Source organism: Bombina bombina, chromosome 1, assembly GCF_027579735.1.
Source record: "Bombina bombina isolate aBomBom1 chromosome 1, aBomBom1.pri, whole genome shotgun sequence".
NCBI lineage: Eukaryota > Metazoa > Chordata > Amphibia > Anura > Bombinatoridae > Bombina > Bombina bombina.
The window spans coordinates 1,177,002,892-1,177,026,606 of NC_069499.1; the positions used below are offsets into that span (position 1 = coordinate 1,177,002,892).

At 42.8% G+C, this 23,715-nt stretch overlaps 1 protein-coding gene across 1 annotated transcript in view; it reads left to right on the plus strand.

Annotated features, from left to right (window-relative positions):
- The window catches only part of ITGB3 (integrin subunit beta 3), a 211,378-nt gene that overhangs the window by 99,054 nt on the left and 88,609 nt on the right, over positions 1-23,715 (plus strand). Inside the window, exons 5-7 of the mRNA XM_053699744.1 lie at positions 21,083-21,245; positions 21,658-21,819; positions 22,837-22,932. Coding sequence (XP_053555719.1) covers positions 21,083-21,245; positions 21,658-21,819; positions 22,837-22,932 — 421 coding nt within the window. The remainder of the gene's footprint in view (positions 1-21,082; positions 21,246-21,657; positions 21,820-22,836; positions 22,933-23,715) is intronic.

Here is a 23,715-nt window from a genome sequence, read left to right on the forward strand (position 1 = left end):
TTGCTGGGCTCTTTGCCATTTCCTGTTGGGGAAGAGAATATCCCACAAGTAAGGATGACGCCGTGGACCGGACACACCGTTGGAGAAAGTAATTTATCAGGTAAACATAAATTCTGTTTTCCCCAAAACTGATCCCTAAGGGCAGGTAGGGCCACAGCAGTAAGCTGTGGCAAGGTACTGTAGTTAATTAACCGGTTGTTGGCTTTAGGCTGCTCCGGTTTGGGCATTAAGGGGTTAATCGTTCTGAAACTTGTGGTGTAATCATATTAAAGCCTTAGGTACATACTGTGAAATGTTTCACTGTTTTGTAAAATTGTGTGCTCTTTTTATTTCTTAAAGGCACAGTAACGTTTTTTCAAATTGTGTTTTTTATTTGATTAAAGTGTTTTCCAAGCCTGCTTGTGTATAATACTAGTCTGTTAAACATGTCTGACACTAAGGAAAATCCTTGTTCAATGTGTTTAGAAGCCAGGGTGGAACCCCCTCTCAGAATGTGTCCCAATTGCACTAATATGTCTATACACTTTAAAGATCATATTGTTGCGCTTAAAAGTGTGGCCCTAGATGATTCTCAGACTGAAGGTAATGAGGATAGTCCGTCTACCTCTCCCCATGTGTCACAACCAGTTACGCCCGCTCAAGCGATGCCTAGTACCTCTAGTGCGTCTGCCCCTATTACATTGCAACAACTAGCGACAGTCATGGATATTTCCCTTGCGGAAACTGCCCATTTTTCCTGCAAAGCGCGATAGCTCTGTTTTAAGAACAGATTATGAGCAGTCTGAAGCTTTGGTAACCTTATCTGATGTACCCTCACAACATTCTGAAGTGGGGGTGAGGGATTTGATGTCTGAGGGAGAAATTTCCGACACAGGAAAGGTTTCTCATCAGGCAGAGTCAGATTCATTAGCGTTTAAATTTAAATTGGAACACCTCCGCGTATTGCTTAGGGAGGTATTAGCCACTCTGGATGATTGTGACCCTATGGTGGTTCCAGAGAAATTGTGTAAAATGGACAAGTACCTAGAGGTCCCTGTATACACTGATGCGTTTCCGATCCCTAAAAGGGTTGCGGATATTGTTTCTAGGGAGTGGGATAGACCAGGTGTCCCTTTTGTTCCCCTTTTGTTTCCCCCCCCCCTATTTTTAAGAACGGTCCCTAAGGTAGAGGGGGCTGTTTCTACACTTGCTAAGCGCACAACCATACCAATCGAAGACAGTTGTGCTTTTAAAGATCCTATGGATAAAAAGTTAGAAGGTTTACTAAAGAAAATTTTTGTTCAACAAGGTTTCCTTCTCCAACCTATTGCCTGCATTATTCCGGTAACTACTGCAGCGGCTTTCTGGTTTGAGGCGCTGGAGGACTCGCTCCAGACGGAGACCTCATATGACGAAATTATGGATATAATTAAGGCTCTAAAGCTGGCTAATTCTTTTATCACAGATGCCGCTTTGCAATTAGCTAAGTTAGAGGCAAAAAATTCAGGTTTCGCCATTATGGCGCGCAGAGCGCTTTGGCTCAAGTCATGGTCGGCCGATGTGTCGTCAAAATCAAAATTATTAAATATCCCTTTCAAAGGAAAGACCCTTTTCGAGCCAGAATTGAAAGAGATTATTTCAGAAATCACCGGGGGAAAGGGCCATGCTCTCCCTCAGGACAAGCCTCTTAGGGCTAAAAACAAAGCTAATTTTCGTTCCTTTCGTAACTTCAGGAGCGGTCCCGCTTCAGCCTCTACAGCTGCAAAGCAAGAGGGTAACGCTTCACAGCCCAAGGCAACCTGGAAGCCTTACCAGGGCTGGAACAAGGGTAAACAGGCCAAAAAGCCTGCAGCTGCTACCAAGACAGCATGAAGGGGTAGCCCCCGATCCGGGACCGGATCTAGTAGGGGGCAGACTCTCTCTTTGCTCAGGCTTGGGCAAGAGATGTTCACGATCCCTGGGCATTAGAGATTGTTACCCAGGGATATCTTCTAGAGTTCAAGGACTCCCCTCCAAGGGGAAGGTTCCACATTTCTCGTCTGTCTACAGACCAGACAAAGAAAGAGGCGTTCTTACGCTGTGTAGAAGATCTACATACGATGAGAGTGATATACCCAGTTCCAGTTGCAGAACAGGGACTGGGTTTTTACTCAAACCTGTTTGTGGTTCCCAAGAAAGAAGGAACTTTCAGACCAATCCTGGATCTAAAAATTATAAACAAATTCCTCAGAGTCCCATCATTCAAGATGGAGACCATTCGGACAATCTTACCTATGATCCAGGAAGGTCAATATATGACTACCGTGGATCTAAAGGATGTGTACCTACATATCCCTATCCACAAAGATCATCATCAGTTCCTCAGGTTCGCTTTTCTAGACAAGCATTACCAGTTCGTGGCTCTTCCATTCGGTTTAGTCACTGCTCCCAGAATTTTCACAAAGGTGCTGGGGTCCCTTCTGGCGGTTCTAAGGCCGCGGGGCATAGCAGTGGCGCCTTATTTGGACAACATCTTAATTCAGGCACCGTCCTTTCTCAGAACCAAGGCTCACACGGAGATTGTATTGGCCTTTCTAAGGTCTCACGGGTGGAAGGTGAACGTCAAAAAGAGTTCTCTATCCCCACTCACAAGGGTTCCATTCCTAGGAACTCTGATAGATTCGGTAGAAATGAAAATATTTCTGACGGAGGTCAGAAAGTTAAAACTTTTAACTACTTGCCGAGTTCTTCATTCCATTCCTCGGCCATCTGTAGCTCAGTGCATGGAGGCAATCTGATTAATGGTAGCGGCAATGGACATAGTCCCTTTTGCTCGAATACATCTCAGACCACTGCAACTGTGCATGCTCAAACAGTGGAATGGGGATTATGCAGATTTGTCTCCTCAAATACAGTTGGACCAGGGGACCAGAGATTCTCTTCTCTGGTGGTTGTCGCAGGATCACCTGTCTCAGGGAATATGTTTCCGCAGACCACAGTGGATCATTGTAACGACCAACGCCAGTCTGTTAGGCTGGGGTGCAGTCTGGGACTCCCTGAAAGCTCAGGGCTTATGGTCTCGGGAAGATCTTCTCCCGATAAACATTCTGGAACTGAGGGTGATATTCAACGCGCTCCAGGCATGGCCTCAACTAGCTGTGGCCAAATTCATCAGATTTCAGTCGGACAACATCACGACTGTTGCTTACATCAATCATCAGTGGGGAACAAAGAGTTCCCTAGCGATGAAGGAAGTAACCAAAATAATCAGGTGGGCGGAGGATCACTCCTGCCATCTCTCAGCAATTCACATCCCAGGAGTAGACAACTGGGAGGCGGATTTTCTGAGTCGTCAGACTTTTCACCCGGGGGAGTGGGAACTCCACCCGGAGGTATTTGCCCAGCTGACTCAGCTATGGGGCACTCCAGAGTTGGATCTGATGGCGTCCCGTCAGAACACCAAACTTCCTCTCTACGGATCTAGGTCCAGGGACCCCAAGGCGGTATTGATAGATGCTCTAGCAGCGCCTTGGTCCTTCAATCTGGCTTATGTTTTCCCACCGTTTCCTCTTCTCCCTCCCAGAATCAAGCAGGAGAAGGTTTTGGTGATTCTGATAGCGCCTGCGTGGCCACGCAGGACTTGGTATGCAGACCTAGTGGACATGTCATCTGTCCCACCATGGACTCTGCCAATGAGGCAGGATCTTCTAATACAGGGTCCATTCAAGCTTCCAAATCTAGTTTCTCTGCGTCTGACTGCTTGGAGATTGAACGCTTAATTCTATCTAAGCGTGGTTTCTCTGAGTCAGTTATAGATACTCTGATTCAGGCTAGAAAGCCTGTCACCAGGACAATCTACCATAAGATATGGCGTAAATATCTTTGTTGGTGTGAATCCAAGGGTTACTCATGGAGTAAGATTAGGATTCCCAGGATATTGTCTTTTCTCCAAGAAGGATTGGAGAAAGGATTGTCAGCTAGTTCCTTAAAGGGACAGATATCTGCTCTGTCTATCCTTTTACATAAGCGTCTGGCAGAGGTACCAGACGTTCAAGCGTGTGCACAGGCTTTAGTCAGAATCAAGCCTGTCTATAAAGCTGTGGCTCCGCCATGGAGTCTAAATCTAGTTCTTTCAGTTCTTCAAGGGGTTCCGTTTTGAACCTTTACATTCCATAGATATTAAGTTGTTATCTTGGAAAGTTTTGTTTGTGATAGCTATCTCTTCTGCTCGAAGAGTTTCAGAATTATCTGCCTTACAGTTTGATTCACCTTACCTGGTGTTCCATGTAGATAAGGTAGTTTTGCGTACTAAACCTGGTTTTCTTCCTAAAGTGGTTTCTAACAAGAATATTAACCAGGAAATTGTTGTTCCTTCTCTGTGCCCCAATCCTTCTTCGAAGAAGGAACGTCTGTTGCACAATCTTGATGTAGTTCGTGCTCTAAAGTTCTATTTGCAAGCAACTAAGGATTTCAGACAAACATCTTCCTTGTTTGTTATCTATTCTGGTAAGAGGAGAGGTCAGAAAGCGACTGCTACCTCTCTTTCCTTTTGGCTGAAAAGCATCATCCGTTTGGTCTATGAGACTGCTGGCCAGCAGCCTCCTGAAAGAATTACTGCTCATTCTACCAGAGCAGTGGCTTCCACATGGGCTTTCAAGAATGAAGCTTCTGTTGAACAGATTTGTAAGGCAGCGACTTGGTCTTCACTGCATACTTTTGCCAAATTTTACAAATTCGATACTTTTGCTTCTTCGGAGGCTATTTTTGGGAGAAAGGTTTAGCAAGCAGTGGTGCCTTCCGTTTAAGGTACCTGTCTTGTTCCCTCCCTTCATCCGTGTCCTAAAGCTTTGGTATTGGTATCCCACAAGTAATGGATGAATCCGTGGACTGGATACACCTTGCAAGAGAAAACAGAATTTATGCTTACCTGATAAATTACTTTCTCTTGCGGTGTATCCAGTCCACGACCCGCCCTGGCATTTAAGTCAGGTAAAATATTTTTTCATTTAAACTACAGTCACCACTGCACCCTATGGTTTCTCCTTTTTCTTCCTAACCTTTGGTCGAATGACTGGGGGGTGGAGCTAGAGGGGGAGCTATATGGACAGCTCTGCTGTGTGCTCTCTTTGCCACTTCCTGTAGGGAATGAGAATATCCCACAAGTAATGGATGAATCCGTGGACTGGATACACCGCAAGAGAAAGTAATTTATCAGGTAAGCATAAATTCTGTTTGTCATTCATTCATTCACTTACTCTTTTCTTATGCAGTGTTGCTCACTCTCTCTAAATTAGGGTTCTTCAAACTCTTTTTTCTCTTGCAAGGTGTATCCAGTCCACGGCTTCATCCTTGTGGGATATTCTCATTCCCTACAGGAAGTGGCAAAGAGAGCACACAGCAGAGCTGTCCATATAGCTCCCCCTCTAGCTCCACCCCCCAGTCATTCTCTTTGCCGCTCTAACAGAAGAGCATCTCCACGGGAGTGTAAAGGGAATGTGGTGTTAGATTTGTAGTTTTATATCTTCAATCAAAAGTTTGTTATTTTTAAATGGTACCGGTTCGTACTATTTACTCTCTGGCAGAAATGTGATGAAGAATTCTGCTGAGAGGAAAATGATTTTAGCATGTTGTAACTAAAATCCATTGCTGTTCCCACACAGGATTGAGGAGTACCAGAAAACTTCAGTTGGGGGGAACAGTTTGCAGGCTTAACTGCATTGAGGTATGTTTCAGTCATCTTTTTTCTAGTCAAGACAAGATAATGCTAGAAGACTGACAAGAATCCCCATGTGGGAAGGGTAAGCCATGTTCTGAGACTCAGTATAGAACTAGAGGATTATTTAAGAGGGCTCAATAGACTGGTTAACACTACTGCAGGGCAATCGATTATTTTATTTAACAAAATACTCATTATTGACACTTTTAAAACACTTTTGGTGTGTTTTATTCGGGGTTTATTCCACATGGCATTATTTTAGTCACCTAAATTGGGTTTCTGAAGGCCTCACAACTCCGGAGTGGAGTGGGAGGGGCCTAATTTCGCGCCTCAGTTGCGCAGTTTATTCTGACAGATTGTTCATGCTGCTTCACATGGGTCCAGAGACTGTTTGAGGACTTCAAGAGGCTTGCTTTTCCAAAGACAAATCCCTGAGGGAAGGTAGGGCCACAGCAGGCATGCTTGGCAAGGTGCTGTAGTTATTAACCAGTTGTAAGCTCTAGGCTGCTCCGTTTGGGCATTAAAGGGTTAATCAGGCTGAAACTTGCTGTGCAATCATATCGAAGCATTAGGCACATACTGTGAAAATTTCAAGAGATTTGGTTAATTTCTCCAACATTGGTGTGTCCGGTACACAGCGTCATCCTTACTTGTGGGAATATCTCTTCCCCAACAGGAAATGGCAAAGAGTCCCAGCAAAGCTGGCCATATAGTCCCTCCTAGGCTCCGCCCACCCTAGTCATTCTCTTTGCCGTTGCACAGGCAACATCTCCACGGAGATGGTTAAGAGTATGTGGTGTTTAGTTGTAGTTTTTTATTCTACTATCAAGAGTTTGTTATTTTAAAATAGTGCTGGTATGTACTATTTACTCTGAAACAGAAAAAGATGAAGAATTCTGTTTGTGAGAGGAAGATGATTTTAGCAGACAGTAACTAAAATCGTTTGCTGTTTCCACATAGGACTGTTGAGATGAAGTAACTTCAGTTGGGGGAAACAGTTAGCAGACTTTTCTGCTTAAGGTATGACTAGCCATATTTCTAACAAGACTGTGTAATGCTGGAAGGCTGTCATTTCCCCTCATGGGGACCGGTAAGCCATTTTCTTAGTCTCAAACAGAATAAAGGGCTTAATATGGGCTATAAAACTGGTAGACACTTTTATGGGCAAAATCGATTGCTTTATTTGGGCATTTTATACATGTTTATGCTGGTAATTCACACTTATAAACTTGGGGAACGTTTTTTTAACGTCAGGCACTGTGTTAGACACCTTTTCCAGTCAGGAAGGGCCTTCCCAGTTGTAGGCTGAGCCTCATTTTCGCTCCATTACTGCGCAGTTACTTTTGAGAGCAAGACATGCAGATGCATGTGTGAGGATCTGAAAGTAGTTGGAAATGTTCCTAGAAGGCTTCATTTGGTATCGTATTCCCCCCTGGGTTTGGTAAAGTCGCAGCAAAGACTGTAGCTGTAGATAGTTATTTTAAGGGTTAAAGCTCTGAAAATTGGTGTGCAATACTTTGAATGCTTTAAGACACTGTGGTGAAAATTTGGTAAATGTTGAACAATTCCTTCATACTTTTTCACATATTCAGTAATAAAGTGTGCTCTTTTTTAAAATTTAAAGAGACAGTAACGGTTTTGTTTTAAAATGTTTTTTTGTGCTTTATTGACAAGTTTAAGCCTATTTAACATGTCTGTACCTTCAGATAAGCTATGTTCTATATGTATGAAAGTCAATGTGTCTCCCCCTTCAAAATTGTGTGATAATTGTACCATAGCGTCCAAACAAAGTAAGGACAGTACTGCCACAGATAATGAAGTTGCCCAAGATGATTCATCAGATGAAGGGAGTAGACATGGTTCTACATCATCTCCTTCTGTGTCTATACCAGTTTTGCCCATGCAGGAGGCCCCTAGTACTTCTAGCGCGCCAATGCTTATTACTATGCAACAATTGACGGCAGTAATGGATAACTCCATAGCAAATATTTTATCCAAAATGCCTGCATATCAGAGAAAGCGCGATTGCTCTGTTTTAAACACTGAAGAGCAGGAGGGCGCTGATGATAATTGCTCTGTCATACCCTCACACCAATCTGAAGGGACCATGAGGGAGGTTTTGTCAGATGGGGAAATTTCAGATTCAGGAAAAATTTCTCAACAGGCTGAACCTGATGTTATGACATTTAAATTTAAATTAGAGCATCTCCGCGCACTGCTTAAGGAGGTGTTATCTACTCTGGATGATTGTGACAACCTGGTCATTCCAGAAAAATTATGCAAGATGGACAAGTTCCTAGAGGTTCCGGTGCACCCCGACGCTTTTCCTATACCCAAGCGGGTGGCGGACATAGTGAATAAGGAGTGGGAGAAGCCCGGCATACCTTTTGTCCCCCCTCCTATATTTAAGAAATTATTTCCTATGGTCGACCCCAGAAAGGACTTATGGCAGACAGTCCCTAAGGTCGAGGGGGCAGTTTCTACTCTAAACAAGCGCACTACTATTCCTATCGAGGATAATTGTGCTTTCAAAGATCCTATGGATAAAAAATTGGAGGGTTTGCTTAAAAAGATTTTTGTACAGCAAGGTTACCTTCTGCAACCCATTTCGTGCATTGTTCCTGTCACTACAGCAGCGTGGTTCTGGTTCGAGGAACTAGAAAAGTCGCTCAGTAGAGAGACTCCATATGAGGAGGTTATGGACAGAGTTCACGCACTTAAGTTGGCTAATTCTTTTATTTTAGATGCCGCTTTGCAATTAGCTAGATTAGCGGCGAAAAATTCAGGGTTTGCAATTGTGGCGCGCAGAGCGCTTTGGCTAAAGTCTTGGTCAGCGGATGTATCATCCAAGACAAAATTGCTTAATATCCCCTTCAAGGGTAAAACTCTCTTTGGGCCAGAATTGAAAGAGATTATTTCAGACATCACTGGGGGAAAGGGCCACGCCCTCCCACAAGATAGGCCTTTCAAAGCCAAGAATAAGTCTAATTTTCGTTCCTTTCGTAATTTCAGGAACGGACCGGCCTCTAATTCTGCATCCTCTAAGCAAGAGGGTAATGCTTCACAGACCAAACCAGCCTGGAAACCGATGCAAGGCTGGAACAAGGGTAAGCAGGCCAAGAAGCCTGCTGCTGCTAACAAAACAGCATGAAGGAGTAGCCCCCGATCCGGGACCGGATCTAGTGGGGGGCAGACTCTCTCTCTCTCTTTGCTCAGGCTTGGGCAAGAGATGTTCAGGATCCCTGGACGCTAGAAATAGTTTCTCAGGGTTATCTTCTGGAGTTCAAGGAACTACCCCCAAGGGGAAGGTTTCACATGTCTCACTTATCCTCAAACCAAATAAAGAGACAGGCATTCTTACATTGTGTAGAAGACCTGTTAAAGATGGGAGTGATACACCCAGTTCCAATGGCGGAACAAGGAATGGGATTTTACTCAAATCTGTTCGTAGTTCCTAAAAAAGAGGGAACCTTCAGACCAATTCTGGATTTAAAAATCCTAAACAAATTTCTCAAAGTACCATCGTTCAAAATGGAAACCATTCGAACGATTCTACCTACAATCCAGGAAGGTCAATTTATGACTACCGTGGATCTAAAGGATGTGTACCTACATATTCCTATCCACAAAGAACATCATCAGTTCCTAAGGTTCGCCTTTCTGGACAAACATTACCAGTTTGTGGCCCTCCCATTCGGGTTAGCCACTGCTCCAAGGATTTTCACAAAGGTACTCGGGTCCCTTCTAGCGGTTCTAAGACCGAGGGGCATTGCAGTAGTACCATACTTGGACGACATTCTAATACAAGCGTTGTCCCTTTCAAAGGCAAAGGCTCATACAGACATCGTTCTGGCCTTTCTCAGATCTCACGGATGGAAGGTGAACATAGAAAAAAGTTCTCTGTCTCCGTCGACAAGAGTTCCCTTCTTGGGAACAATAATAGATTCTTTAGAAATGAGGATTTTTCTGACAGATGTCAGAAAGTCAAAACTTCTAAGTGCTTGTCAAGTTCTTCATTCAGTTCCACGTCCTTCCATAGCTCAGTGCATGGAAGTAGTAGGGTTGATGGTTGCAGCAATGGACATAGTTCCTTTTGCGCGAATTCATCTAAGACCATTATAACTGTGCATGCTGAAACAGTGGAATGGGGACTATACAGACTTGTCTCCAGTGATTCAAGTAGATCAGAAGACCAGAGATTCACTCCGTTGGTGGCTAACCCTGGATCACCTATCCCAGGGAATGAGCTTCCGCAGACCAGAGTGGGTCATCGTCACGACCGACGCCAGTCTAGTGGGCTGGGGCGCGGTCTGGGAATCCCTGAAAGCTCAGGGACTATGGTCTCGGGAAGAGTCTCTTCTCCCGATAAACATTCTGGAACTAAGAGCGATATTCAATGCTCTCAGGGCTTGGCCTCAGCTAGCAAAGGCCAGATTCATAAGATTCCAATCAGACAACATGACGACTGTTGCTTATATCAATCATCAGGGGGGAACAAGGAGTTCCCTGGCGATGAAAGAAGTGACCAAAATAATACAATGGGCGGAGGATCACTCCTGCCACCTATCTGCGATCCACATCCCAGGTGTGGAAAACTGGGAAGCGGATTACTTGAGTCGTCAGACATTCCATCCGGGGGAGTGGGAACTCCACCCGGAGATCTTTGCCCAATTGACGCAATTATGGGGCACTCCAGATATGGATCTGATGGCGTCTCGTCAGAACTTCAAGGTTCCTTGCTACGGGGCCAGATCCAGGGATCCCAAGGCGACTCTAGTGGATGCACTAGTAGCGCCTTGGACCTTCAACCTAGCTTATGTGTTTCCACCGTTTCCTCTCATTCCCAGGCTGGTAGCCAGGATCAAGCAGGAGAGGGCCTCGGTGATCTTGATAGCTCCTGCGTGGCCACGCAGGACTTGGTATGCAGACCTGGTGAATATGTCATCGGCTCCACCATGGAAGCTACCTTTGAGACAGGACCTTCTGGTACAGGGTCCATTCGAACATCCAAATCTGGTCTCCCTCCAGCTGACGGCTTGGAGATTGAACCCTTGATTCTATCAAAGCGTGGGTTTTCAGATTCTGTGATAGATACTCTGGTTCAAGCCAGAAAACCGGTAACTAGAAAAATTTACCATAAAATATGGAAAAGATATATCTGCTGGTGTGAATCCAAGGGATTCCCATGGAATAAGATAACAATTCCTAAGATCCTTTCCTTTCTACAAGAAGGTTTGGATAAAGGATTATCTGCGAGTTCTCTAAAGGGACAGATTTCTGCTTTATCTGTCTTACTACACAAACGACTGGCAGCTGTGCCAGATGTTCAAGCATTTGTTCAGGCTCTGGTTAGGATCAAGCCTGTTTACAGACCTTTGACTCCTCCCTGGAGTTTAAATCTAGTTCTTTCAGTTCTTCAAGGGGTTCCGTTTGAACCTTTACATTCCATAGATATTAAGTTGTTATCTTGGAAAGTTTTGTTTTTGGTTGCTATTTCTTCTGCTAGAAGAGTTTCTGAGTTATCTGCTCTGCAGTGTACGCCGCCCTATCTGGTGTTCCATTCAGATAAGGTTGTTTTGCGTACTAAGCCTGGTTTTCTTCCAAAGGTTGTTTCCAACAAAAATATTAACCAGGAGATAGTTGTACCTTCTTTGTGTCCGAATCCAGTTTCAAAGAAGGAACGTTTGCTACACAATTTAGATGTAGTCCGTGCTCTAAAATTCTACTTAGAAGCTACAAAAGAGTTCAGACAAACATCTTCTCTGTTTGTCGTCTATTCTGGTAAAAGGAGAGGTAAAAAAGCAACTTCTACCTCTCTTTCCTTTTGGCTTAAAAGCATCATCCGATTGGCTTATGAGACTGCCGGACGGCAGCCTCCTGAAAGAATCACAGCTCACTCCACTAGGGCTGTGGCTTCCACATGGGCCTTCAAGAACGAGGCTTCTGTTGATCAGATATGTAAGGCAGCGACTTGGTCTTCACTGCACACTTTTGCCAAATTTTACAAATTTGATACTTTTGCTTCTTCGGAGGCTATTTTTGCGAGAAAGGTTTTGCAAGCCGTGGTGCCTTCCGTTTAGGTAACCTGATTTGCTCCCTCCCTTCATCCGTGTCCTAAAGCTTTGGTATTGGTTCCCACAAGTAAGGATGATGCCGTGGACCGGACACACCAATGTTGGAGAAAACAGAATTTATGCTTACCTGATAAATTACTTTCTCCAACGGTGTGTCCGGTTCACGGCCCGCCCTGGTTTTTTAATCAGGTTTGATGAATTATTTTCTCTAACTACAGTCACCACGGCACCCTATGGTTTCTCCTATTTTTTCCTCCTGTCCGTCGGTCGAATGACTGGGGTGGGCGGAGCCTAGGAGGGACTATATGGCCAGCTTTGCTGGGACTCTTTGCCATTTCCTGTTGGGGAAGAGATATTCCCACAAGTAAGGATGACGCCGTGGACCGGACACACCGTTGGAGAAAGTAATTTATCAGGTAAGCATAAATTCTGTTTTTTCACTGTTTTGTAATATTGTGTGTGCTTTTTATTTCTTAAAGGCAATTTCAAATTGTGTTTTTTATTTGATTAAAGTGTTTTCCAAGCCTGCTTGCATATAATACTAATCTGTTTAACATGTCTGACACTAAGGAAAAGCCTTGCTCTATGTGTTCAGTAGCCATGGTGGAACCCCCACTAAAAATGTGTCCCAAGTGCACTAATGTGTCTATACAATTTAAAGATCATATTGTGTCACTTAAAAATGTAGCCCAAGATGATTCTATGACGGAAGGTAATGAAGATAGTCAACCTTCCTCTCCCCAAGAGTCACTACCAGTTACGCCCGCGCAAGCAATACCTAGTTCCTCTAGTGCATTGGCACCTATTACATTGCAACAACTAGCGACAGTTATGGATAATTCCCTTACGGCCTTTCTATTCAAACTGCCAGTGTTCCTAAAAAGCGCGATAGCTCTGTTTTAAGAACAGATGAGGAGCAGTCGGAAGCTTTGGGAGGTTTATCTGATGTACCCTCACAACACTCTGAAGTAGGGGCGAGGGATGTGATGTCTGAGGGAGAAATTTCTGACTCAGGAAAGGTTTCTCAACGGGCAGATTCAGATTCATTAGCATTTAAATTTAAGTTGGAACACCTCCGCGTATTGCTTAGGGAGGTTTTATCCACTCTGGATGATTGTGACCCTATGGGGGTTCCAGAGAAATTGTGTAAAATGGACAAATACTTAGAGGTCCCTGTATACACTGATGCGTTTCCGATCCCTAAAAGGGTTGCGGATATTGTTACCAGGGAGTGGGAAAGACTAGGTGTCCCTTTTGTTCCCCCTCCTATTTTTAAGAAAATGTTCCCCATTACTGACCCCAGGCGGGACTCGTGGCAGACGGTCCCTAAGGTAGAGGGAGCAGTTTCTACGCTGGCTAAGCGCACAACCATTCCAATTGAAGACAGTTGTGCTTTTAAAGATCCTATGGATAAAAAATTCGAAGGGTTACTAAAGAAAATTTTTGTTCAACAAGGGTTCCTTCTACAACCGATCGCCTGCATTATTCCTGTAACTACTGCAGCGGCTTTCTGGTTTGAGGCGCTGGAGGAGTCGCTCCAGAGGGTGACCTCATATGACGAAATTATGGATAGAATTAAAGCTTTAAAACTGGCTAATTATTTTATCACAGATGCCGCTTTGCAATTAGCTAAGTTAGCGGCAAAAAATTCAGGTTTCGCCATTATGGCGCGCAGAGCGCTTTGGCTTAAGTCATGGTCGGCCGACGTGTCGTCCAAATCAAAATGACTAAATATCCCTTTCAAGGGAAAGACCCTTTTCGGGCCTGAGGAGATTATTTCAGATATCACCGGGGGCAAGGGCCATGCTCTCCCGCAGGATAGGCCTTTTAAGGCTAAAAACAAAGCCCGTTTTCGCTCCTTTCGTAACTTCAGGAGCGGTCCTGCTTCAACCTCTGCAACCGCAAAGCAAGAGGGTAACGCTTCACAGCCCAAGGCAACCTGGAAGCCTTTGCAGGGCTGGAACAAGGGTAAACAGACCAAGAAGCCTGCAGCTGCTACTAAGACAGCATGAAGGGGTAGCCCCCGATCCGGGACAGGATCTGGTGGGGGGCAGACTCTCTCTTCGCTCAGGCTTGGGCAAGAGATGTTCCCGATCCCTGGGCATTAGAGATCGTTACTCAGGGATATCTTCTAGAATTCAAGGACTCCCCTCCAAGGGGAAGGTTCCACATTTCTCGTCTGTCTTCAGACCAGACAAAGAAAGAGGCGTTCTTACGCTGTGTAGAAGATCTAATCAAGATGGGAGTGATTTATCCAGTTCCAATTACAGAACAAGGACTGGGTTTTTACTCAAACCTGTTTGTGGTTCCCAAAAAGGAAGGAACTTTCAGGCCAATCCTGGATCTAAAAATTCTAAACAAATTCCTCAGAGTTCCATCATTCAAGACATTCATTCGAACAATCTTACCTATGATCCAGGAAGGTCAATATATGACTACCGTGGATCTAAAGGATGCGTACCTACATATTCCTATCCACAAAGATCATCATCAGTTCCTAAGGTTGGCCACTGCTCCCAGAATTTTCACAAAAGTGCTAGGGTCCCTTCTGGCGGTACTAAGACCGCGGGGCATTGCAGTAGCACCTTATCTGGACAACATCTTAATACAGGCGTCGTCTTTTCCCAGAGCCAAGGCTCACACAGAGATTTCTAAGGTCTCACGGGTGGAAGGTGAACATCGAAAAAAGTTCTCTGTCCCCGCTCACAAGGGTTCCCTTCCTGGGAACACTAATAGACTCGGTAGAAATGAAAATATTTCTGACGGAGGTCAGAAAGTTAAAGCTTTTAACTACTTGCCGAGTTCTTCATTCCATTCCTCAGCCATCCGTAGCTCAGTGCATGGAGGTAATAGGATTAATGGTAGCGGCAATAGACGTGGTCCCTTTTGCTCGAATACATCTCAGACCACTGCAACTGTGCATGCTCAAACAGTGGAATGGAGATTATGCAGATTTGTCTCCTCAAATACAACTAGACCAGAAAACCAGAGATTCTCTTCTCTGGTGGTTGTCTCAGGATCACCTGTCTCAGGGAATATGCTTCCGCAGACCGGAGTGGATCATTGTAACGACCGATGCCAGTCTGTTAGGCTGGGGTGCGGTCTGGGACTCCCTGAAAGCTCAGGGCTTATGGTCTCGGGAAGAGTCTCTTCTCTCGATAAACATTTTGGAACTGAGAGCGATATTCAACTCGCTTCAGGCATGGCCTCAACTAGCGGCGGCCAAATTCATCAGATTTCAGTCGGACAACATCACGACTGTGGCATACATCAATCATCAGGGGGGAACAAAGAGTTCCCTAGCGATGAAGGAAGTAACCAAAATAATCAGGTAGGCGGAGGATCACTCTTGCCATCTCTCAGCAATTCACATCCCAGGAGTAGACAACTGGGAGGCGGATTTTCTGAGTCGTCAGACTTTTCACCCGGGGGAGTGGGAACTTCACCCGGAGGTTTTTGCTCAGCTGACTCAGCTATGGGGCATCACGGAATTGGATCTGATGGCGTCCCGTCAGAACACCAAACTTCCTCTCTACGGATCCAGGTCCAGGGACCCCAAGGCGGCATTGATAGATGCTCTAGTAGCGCCTTGGTCCTTCAATCTGGCTTATGTCTTTCCACCGTTTCCCCTTCTCCCTCGTCTGGTAGCCAGAATCAAACAGGAGAAGGCTTCGGTAATTCTGATAGCGCCTGCGTGGCCACGCAGGACTTGGTATGCAGACCTAGTGGACATGTCATCTGTCCCACCATGGACACTGCCAATGAGGTAGGATTTCCTAATACAGGGTCCATTCATGCATCCAAATCTAGTTTCTCTGCGTCTGACTGCTTGGAGATTGAACGCTTAATTCTATCTAAGCGTGGTTTCTCTGATTCAGTTATAGATACTCTGATTCAGGCTAGAAAGCCTGTCACCAGGAAAATTTACCATAAGATATGACGGAAATATCTTTGTTGGTGTGAATCCAAGGGTTACTCATGGAGTAAGATTAGGATTCCAAGGATATTGTCCTTTCTCCAAGAAGGATTGGAGAAAGGTTTGTCAGCTAGTTCCTTAAAGGGACAGATATCTGCTCTGTCTATCCTTTTGCACAAGCGTCTGGCAGAGGTACCAGACGTTCAAGCGTTTGCTCAGGCTTTAGTCAGAATCAAGCCTGTCTATAAACCTGTGGCTCCTCCATGGAGTCTAAATTTAGTTCTTTCAGTTCTTCAAGGGGTTCCGTTTGAACCTTTACATTCCATAGATATCAAGTTATTATCTTCGAAAGTTTTGTTTTTGGTAGCTATATCCTCTGCTCGAAGAGTTTCAGAATTGTCTGCTTTGCAGTGTAATTCTCCTTATCTGGTGTTCCATGCAGATAAGGTAGTTTTGCGTACCAAACCTGGTTTTCTTCCTAAAGTTGTTTCTAATAAGAATATTAACCAGGAAATCATTGTTCCTTCCCTGTGTCCTAATCCAGTTTCAAAGAAGGAACGGCTATTACACAATCTTGATGTGGTTCGTGCTTTGAAATTCTATTTACAAGCAACTAAAGATTTCAGACAAACTTCGTCCTTGTTTGTTGTCTATTCTGGTAAGAGGAGAGGTCAGAAAGCGACTGCTACCTCTCTTTCCTTCTGGCTGAAAAGCATCATCCGATTGGCTTATGAGACTGCTGGACAGCAGCCTCCTGAACGAATTACAGCTCATTCCACCAGAGCTGTGGCTTCCACATGGGCTTTCAAGAATGAGGCTTCTGTTGAACAGATTTGTAAGGCAGCGACTTGGTCTTCACTGCATACTTTTGCCAAATTTTACAAATTCGATACTTTTGCTTCTTCGGAAGCTATTTTTGGGAGAAAGGTTTTGCAAGCAGTGGTGCCTTCCGTTTAGGTTACCTGTCTTGTTCCCTCCCTTCATCCGTGTCCTAAAGCTTTGGTATTGGTATCCCACAAGTAAGGATGAAGCCGTGGACTGGATACACCTTGCAAGAGAAAACAGAATTTATGCTTACCTGATAAATTACTTTCTCTTGCGGTGTATCCAGTCCACGGCCCGCCCTGGCAATTAAGTCAGTTTAAAAATGTTTTTGTTTAAACTACAGTCACCACTGCACCCTATGGTTTCTCCTTTTTCTCCTAACCGTCGGTCGAATGACTGGGGGGTGGAGCTAGAGGGGGAGCTATATGGACAGCTCTGCTGTGTGCTCTCTTTGCCACTTCCTGTAGGGAATGAGAATATCCCACAGGTAAGGATGAAGCCGTGGACTGGATACACCGCAAGAGAAAGTAATTTATCAGATAAGCATAAATTCTGTTTTCCAAGACCCAGTTTCAAGATACCACATACCTTTTCAACCCAATTTTTATGCTTGGTCTGAAAATGTCTGAAGTAATATAAAGCAAAATAGCTGCAATTTTGGGCAAAGTGACTAAAATGTGTAGTCAAACTTTAAAGTGTTGTTGTAAAAGGTAATACCACACACTTTCATACAACACACACACTTTCATACAACACGCACACTCTTATACAACACAAATCACACACACTCATACAACACACACTCTCATACAACACACACTCATACAACACACACACTCATACAACACACACACACTCATAAAACACGCACAAACACACAAATCACACCCACTCATACAACACCCACTTTCATACAACACACACCACACACACTCTCATACAACACACGCACACACACACTCATTTAACACACACTCTCATACAACACACACCACAGACACACTCTTACAACACACCACACTCACTCTCATACAATACACATACAAGTCGTGACCCAGTAAACATGGTGTTGCGACCCAGTAATGGGTCCCGACCCATGTTTTAAAGAACCCTGCTCTAAATCTCTCACTAGCTCCTTCTCTAATTTTTCTCTTAAACTTTCGCCTAGATTTAGAGTTTTGTCGGTAAAGACCCGCGTAGCTAACGCTGCTTTTTTTTCCAGCGCACCCTTAAGACAACGCTGGTATTTAGAGTTCTCTGAAGGGCTGCGTTAGGCTCCAAAAAAGGAGCGTAGAACATAATTTACCGCCACTTCAACCCTCAATACCAGCGTTGCTTACGGTAGCGACTAGCTGGAAAAACGTGCTTGTGCACGATTCCCCCATAGGAAACAATGGGGCAGTTTGGGCAGAAAAAAAACCTAACACCTGCAAAAAAGCAGCGTTAAGCTCCTAACGCAGCCCCATTGTTTCCTATGGGGAAACAGTTTCTAAGTCTGCACCTAACACCCTAACATGTACCCCGAGTCTGAACACCCCTAACTTTACACAATTAACCTCTAATCTGCCGCTCCGGACACCGCCGCAACCTACATTATACCTATGTACCCCTAATCTGCTGCCCCTAACATCGCCGACACCTATATTATATTTATTAACCCCTAATCTGCCCCCCCAACGTTGCCGCTACCTTACCTACACTTGTCGCACTCCCGCCTCGCAAACACTATAATAAATAGTATTAACCCCTAATCTGCCCTCCCTAACATCACCGCCACCTAACTTCAAGTATTAACCCCTAATTTGCCGACCGTACCTCGCCGCTACTCTAATAAATGTATTAACCCCTAAAGCTAAGTCTAACCCTAACACCCCCCTAAGTTAAATATAATTTTAATCTAACAAAATAAATTAAATATTATTAACTAAAGTATTCCTATTTAAAACTAAATACTTACCTGTAAAATAAACCCTAATATAGCTACAATATAACTAATAATTACATTGCAGCTATTTTAGGATTTATATTTATTTTACAGGCATCTTTGTATTTATTTTAACTAGGTACAATAGCTATTAAATAGTTATTTACTATTTCATAGCTACCTAGTTAAAATAATTACCAAATTACCTGTAAAATAAATCCTAACCTAAGTTACAATTAAACCTAACACTACACTATCAATAAATAAATTAAATAAATTAACTACAAGTACCTACAATTACCTACAATTAAATAAACTAAACTAAATTACAAAAAAAAACAAACACTAAATTACAAAAAATAAAAAAAGATTACAAGAATTTTAAGCTAATTACACCTACGCTAAGCCCCCTGATAAAATAACAAAGCCCCCCAAAATAAAAAAAATTCCCTACCCTAATCTAAATTAAAAAAGTTAACAGCTCTATTACCTTACCAGCCCTTAAAAGGGCTTTTTGCGGGGCATGCCCCAAAGAAATCAGCTCTTTTGCCTGTAAAAAAAAAACACAATACCACCCCCCAACATTACAACCCACCACCCACATACTCCTACTCTAACCCAAACCCCCCTTAAATAAACCTAACACTACCCCCCTGAAGATCTCCCTACCTTGAGTCGTCTTCACCCAACCGGGCCGAAGTCTTCATCCGTTGGACCAGAAGAGGACATCCAGACCGGCAGAAGTCTTCATCCTATCCGGGCAGAAGAGGACATCCGGAACAGCCAATAGAATGCGAGCTCAATCTGATTGGCTGATTGGATTAGCCATTCCGATTGAACTTGAATCTGATTGGCTGATTCAATCAGCCAATCAGATTTTTCCTACCTTAATTCCGATTGGCTGATAGAATCCTATCAGCCAATCGGAATTCGAGGGACGCCATCTTGGATGATGTCACTTAAAGGAACCTTCATTCGTCTTTCAGTCGTCGTTGAAGAAGGATGTTCCGCGCCGGAGGTCTTGAAGATGGAGCCGCTCCTCGACGGATGGATGAAGATAGAAGATGCTGCTTGGATGAAGATGTCTGCCGGTCCGGATGTCCTCTTCTGCCTGGATAGGATGAAGACTTCTGTCGGTCTGGATGTCCTCTTCTGGTCCATCGGATGAAGACTTCGGCCCGGTTGGGTGAAGACGACTCAAGGTAAGGAGATCTTCAGGGGGGTAGTGTTAGGTTTATTTAAGGGGGGTTTGGGTTAGAGTAGGAGTATGTGGGTGGTGGGTTGTAATGTTGGGGGGTGGTATTGTGTTTTTTTTACAGGCAAAAGAGCTGATTTCTTTGGGGCATGCCCCGCAAAAAGCCCTTTGAAGGGCTGGTAAGGTAATAGAGCTGTTAACTTTTTTAATTTAGATTAGGGTAGGGAAATTTCTTTATTTTGGGGGGCTTTGTTATTTTATTAGGGGGCTTAGAGTAGGTGTAATTAGCTTAAAATTCTTGTAATCTTTTTTATTTTTTGTAATTTAGTGAGGGTTTTTTTGTAATTTAGTTTAGTTTATTTAATTGTAGGTAATTGTAGGTACTTGTAGTTAATTTATTTAATTTATTTATTGATAGTGTAGTGTTAGGTTTAATTGTAACTTAGGTTAGGATTTATTTTACAGGTAATTTGGTAATTATTTTAACTAGGTAGCTATTAAATAGTAAATAACTATTTAATAGCTATTGTACCTAGTTAAAATAAATACAAAGTTGCCTGTAAAATAAATATAAATCCTAAAATAGCTACAATATAATTATTCGTTATATTGTAGCTATATTAGAGTTTATTTTACAGGTAAGTATTTAGTTTTAAATAGGAATACTTTAGTTAATTAGAGTTAATTTATTTCGTTAGATTAAAATTATATTTAACTTGGGGGGGTTAGGGTTAGACTTAGCTTTAGGGGTTAATACATTTATTAGAGTAGCGGCGAGCTCCGGTCGGCAGATTAGGGGTTAATAAGTGTAGGTAGGTAGCGGCGACGTTGGGGGGGGGGCAGATTAGGGGTTAATAAATATTATGTAGGTGTCGGCGATGTTAGGGGCAGCATATTAGGGGTTCATAGGGATAATGTAGGTGGCGGCGATGTACGGTCGGCAGATTAGGGGTTAAAAAAATGAGTGGCGGCGATGTGGGGGGGCCTCGGTTTAGGGGTACATAGGTAGTTTATGGGTGTTAGTGTACTTTAGAGCACAGTAGTTAAGAGCTTTATAAACCGGCGTTAGCCCAGAAAGCTCTGACTACTGACTTTTTTCTGTGGCTGGAGTCTTGTCGGTAGAGGGTCTACCGCTCACTTCAGCCAAGACTCTAAATACCAGCGTTAGGAAGATCCCATTGAAAAGATAGGATACGCAATTGGCGTAAGGGGATCTGCGGTATGGAAAAGTCGCGGCTTGGAAGTGAGCGTTAGACCCTTTCCTGGCTGACTCTAAATACCAGCGGGCGGCCAAAAGCAGCGTTAGGAGCCCTTAACGCTGCTTTTGACGGCTAACGCCAAACTCTAAATCTAGGCGTTTGTTTTCCTACATTTTACTCTCCTTTTTCCTCATTTATCCTCTTAATCTCCATTATCATACCTTCCACACTCTATCCCTCTCATCATTCTAACTCACTTCTCTAATTTCTTTCAGAATTGGTTCAGTTTGCTTGCCCACTTTCGGATATAAGCATGTATTGGGTCTTACAGATAAAATGAATGAGTTTAATGAAAACGTTCAGAAACAACAAGTCTCTAGGAACCGTGATGCTCCAGAAGGAGGATTTGATGCAATTCTGCAGGCTGCTGTGTGCGATGTAAGTGTAGAATAAGTGGTTGACAATAACTCAGAAGTTGTTTGATTACCTGTGAGTTAAGAGGCATTAACCAAGGACTTCAATAGTTAACCAGGCATTTAGATGTTTAATTTTGACTTATAACCCAGAAATGTCTATGCAAGTTCAAGGTGGTGATTGTGTTGAACAAGAATACAGGAAGGTTATCAGGAACCCCATAGATTGACAGCTGCCTTATACATTTTAGTAAAACAAGTTTCAGTGATATAAAAGTGCATTTTTTTCCAGAAAGGTCAGCCTGGGTATATTTAAATTGCAGTCATTTAATTTAATAAAAGGTATATTTTTATGTCTAGTGATGTGCGATCAACCCAAAACAGTTTCTCATGTGTGGTCATTTGTAATGTCTATAACCCCTATTTTCGTTTGCCAGGAAAAGATTGGCTGGAGGAATGAGTCTTCACATTTGTTGGTGTTCACCACGGATGCTTGGACCCATGTTGCACTTGATGGGCGCTTGGCTGGTATTGTCAAACCCAATGATGGGCAGTGCCACCTTGGATCTGATAATCTGTACTCAGAATCCACCACCCAAGTGAGAAAGAAATCAGGAGCAAACATAGATAGTTTGCTTAGATATTGTGATTATCCTTTTTATACTTTTTTATACTTTCACTGGTCTATAAACTAATGAGCTACTTATCTGGGAGTTTTTTTTAGTTTACATTGAGATATTACATTGGCTCTCCAGATGTTTTAGAATTCCATTTCCCATGATGTTTAGGCAGCTTAAAGACACTTAAGCATCATGGGAAATGTAGTTCTAAGACAACTGGAGAACCAAGGTTGCTGACCCCTGGGACTCTAACGGAACAACATATTCACTCCAAAAACAAGTCCTTAGGTAGAATTTACACCTCTCTTCAAAGTATCTATATTCAAGCTAAGTTTCCAATTAATCTCGAAAAGAATCAGGTTGTGCTAGGTCTTGCCAATCATGTTTCAATGGGACAAGTAAGATTATAATGGAGCAGATTCCTCATTCTCTGCTGGGTTAGTGTTTAAATAGATCTTGGTCAGCTATGTGAACTGTTGTGATTGGGAGGTGGTAATAGGAAATAAGGGTGCTCAGAGGAGGGCATTAAAAGTAGTGAATTGATATCGGGTGTTAGAGGACTTAGTCAAAATAAGAATTGAAAAGTAGTTCTGTTGAGAGAGATTGGAAGCAGAAGTGTAGATGGGGAGCAAGAATGTATAATCCAAAAAGGTGTGAGATTTTCTCTAGTGGCACTGAGCAGTATGGAAACATTTTTGTAAACAAGAATAATGGAACCTACAGAAAAAATAATATATATATATATTTATTATTTTATTTAATCTACTCTGTCATTTTACCTATGTATTTTTATTATTCAATGTCTGTCCTCTTCTGCATGCAATTCTATTTATATTTTTCTCTTTTTTATTGTATCATTTGTCCTCTGTCCACTCTTTATACGTTTACAAATTGTCTTAATATTTGAGTCTCTCAGTCTCAGACTCAGCCTTTTTCTCATACCCTCCAGCTTTCACTTTTTGTGCAGCACCTTTATAGTTTTCTCTTTGCTTTCAGGATTACCCATCCCTTGGTTTAATGACAGAAAAGTTATCCCAGAAGAACATTAATTTAGTGTTTGCTGTCACTGAGTCAGTGAAGGAACTTTACAAGGTAAGAGTACCCAAGCTTACACAATACATTCTGTAATACCCAGCTTGAGCCTTTGCTTACTCATTCCACAAAACTTCTTTAAAGGGACATGAAACCCAAACATTTTTCTTTCATGATTCAGATACAGAATACAATTTTTAAACAACTTTCTAATTTACTTCTATTATCTACTTTGTTTCATTCTTTTGGTATCATTTGTTGAAGGAGCAGCAATGCACTAATGGTTTATAACTGAACACATGGGGGAGCCAATCATAATCAATATATATATGCAGCCACCAATCAACAGCTAGAACCTAGGTTCTTTTCTGCTCCTGAGCTTACCTAGATACACATTTGAGCAAAGGATAACAAGAGAAGGAAGCAAATCAAATAATAGAAGTAAATTGGAAAGTTGTTTAAAATTGTATTGTTTATCTGAATCATGACAGAAAATGTTTGGGTTGCATGTCCCTTTAAGTAACGTATAGCTTTATTGTATAGCTTTGTTGTGTATAGCTTTGTGTATATCTTTATTGTATAGCTTTGTTGTGTATAGCTTTGTGTATATCTTTATTGTATAGCTTTGTTGTGTATAGCTTTGTGTATAGCTTTATTGTATAGCTTTGTTGTGTATAGCTTTATTGTATAGCTTTGTTGTGTATAGCTTTATTGTATAGCTTTGTTGTGTATAGCTTTATTGTATAGCTTTGTTGTGTATAGCTTTATTGTATAGCTTTGTTGTGTATAGCTTTGTGTATATCTTTATTGTATAGCTTTGTTGTGTATAGCTTTGTGTATATC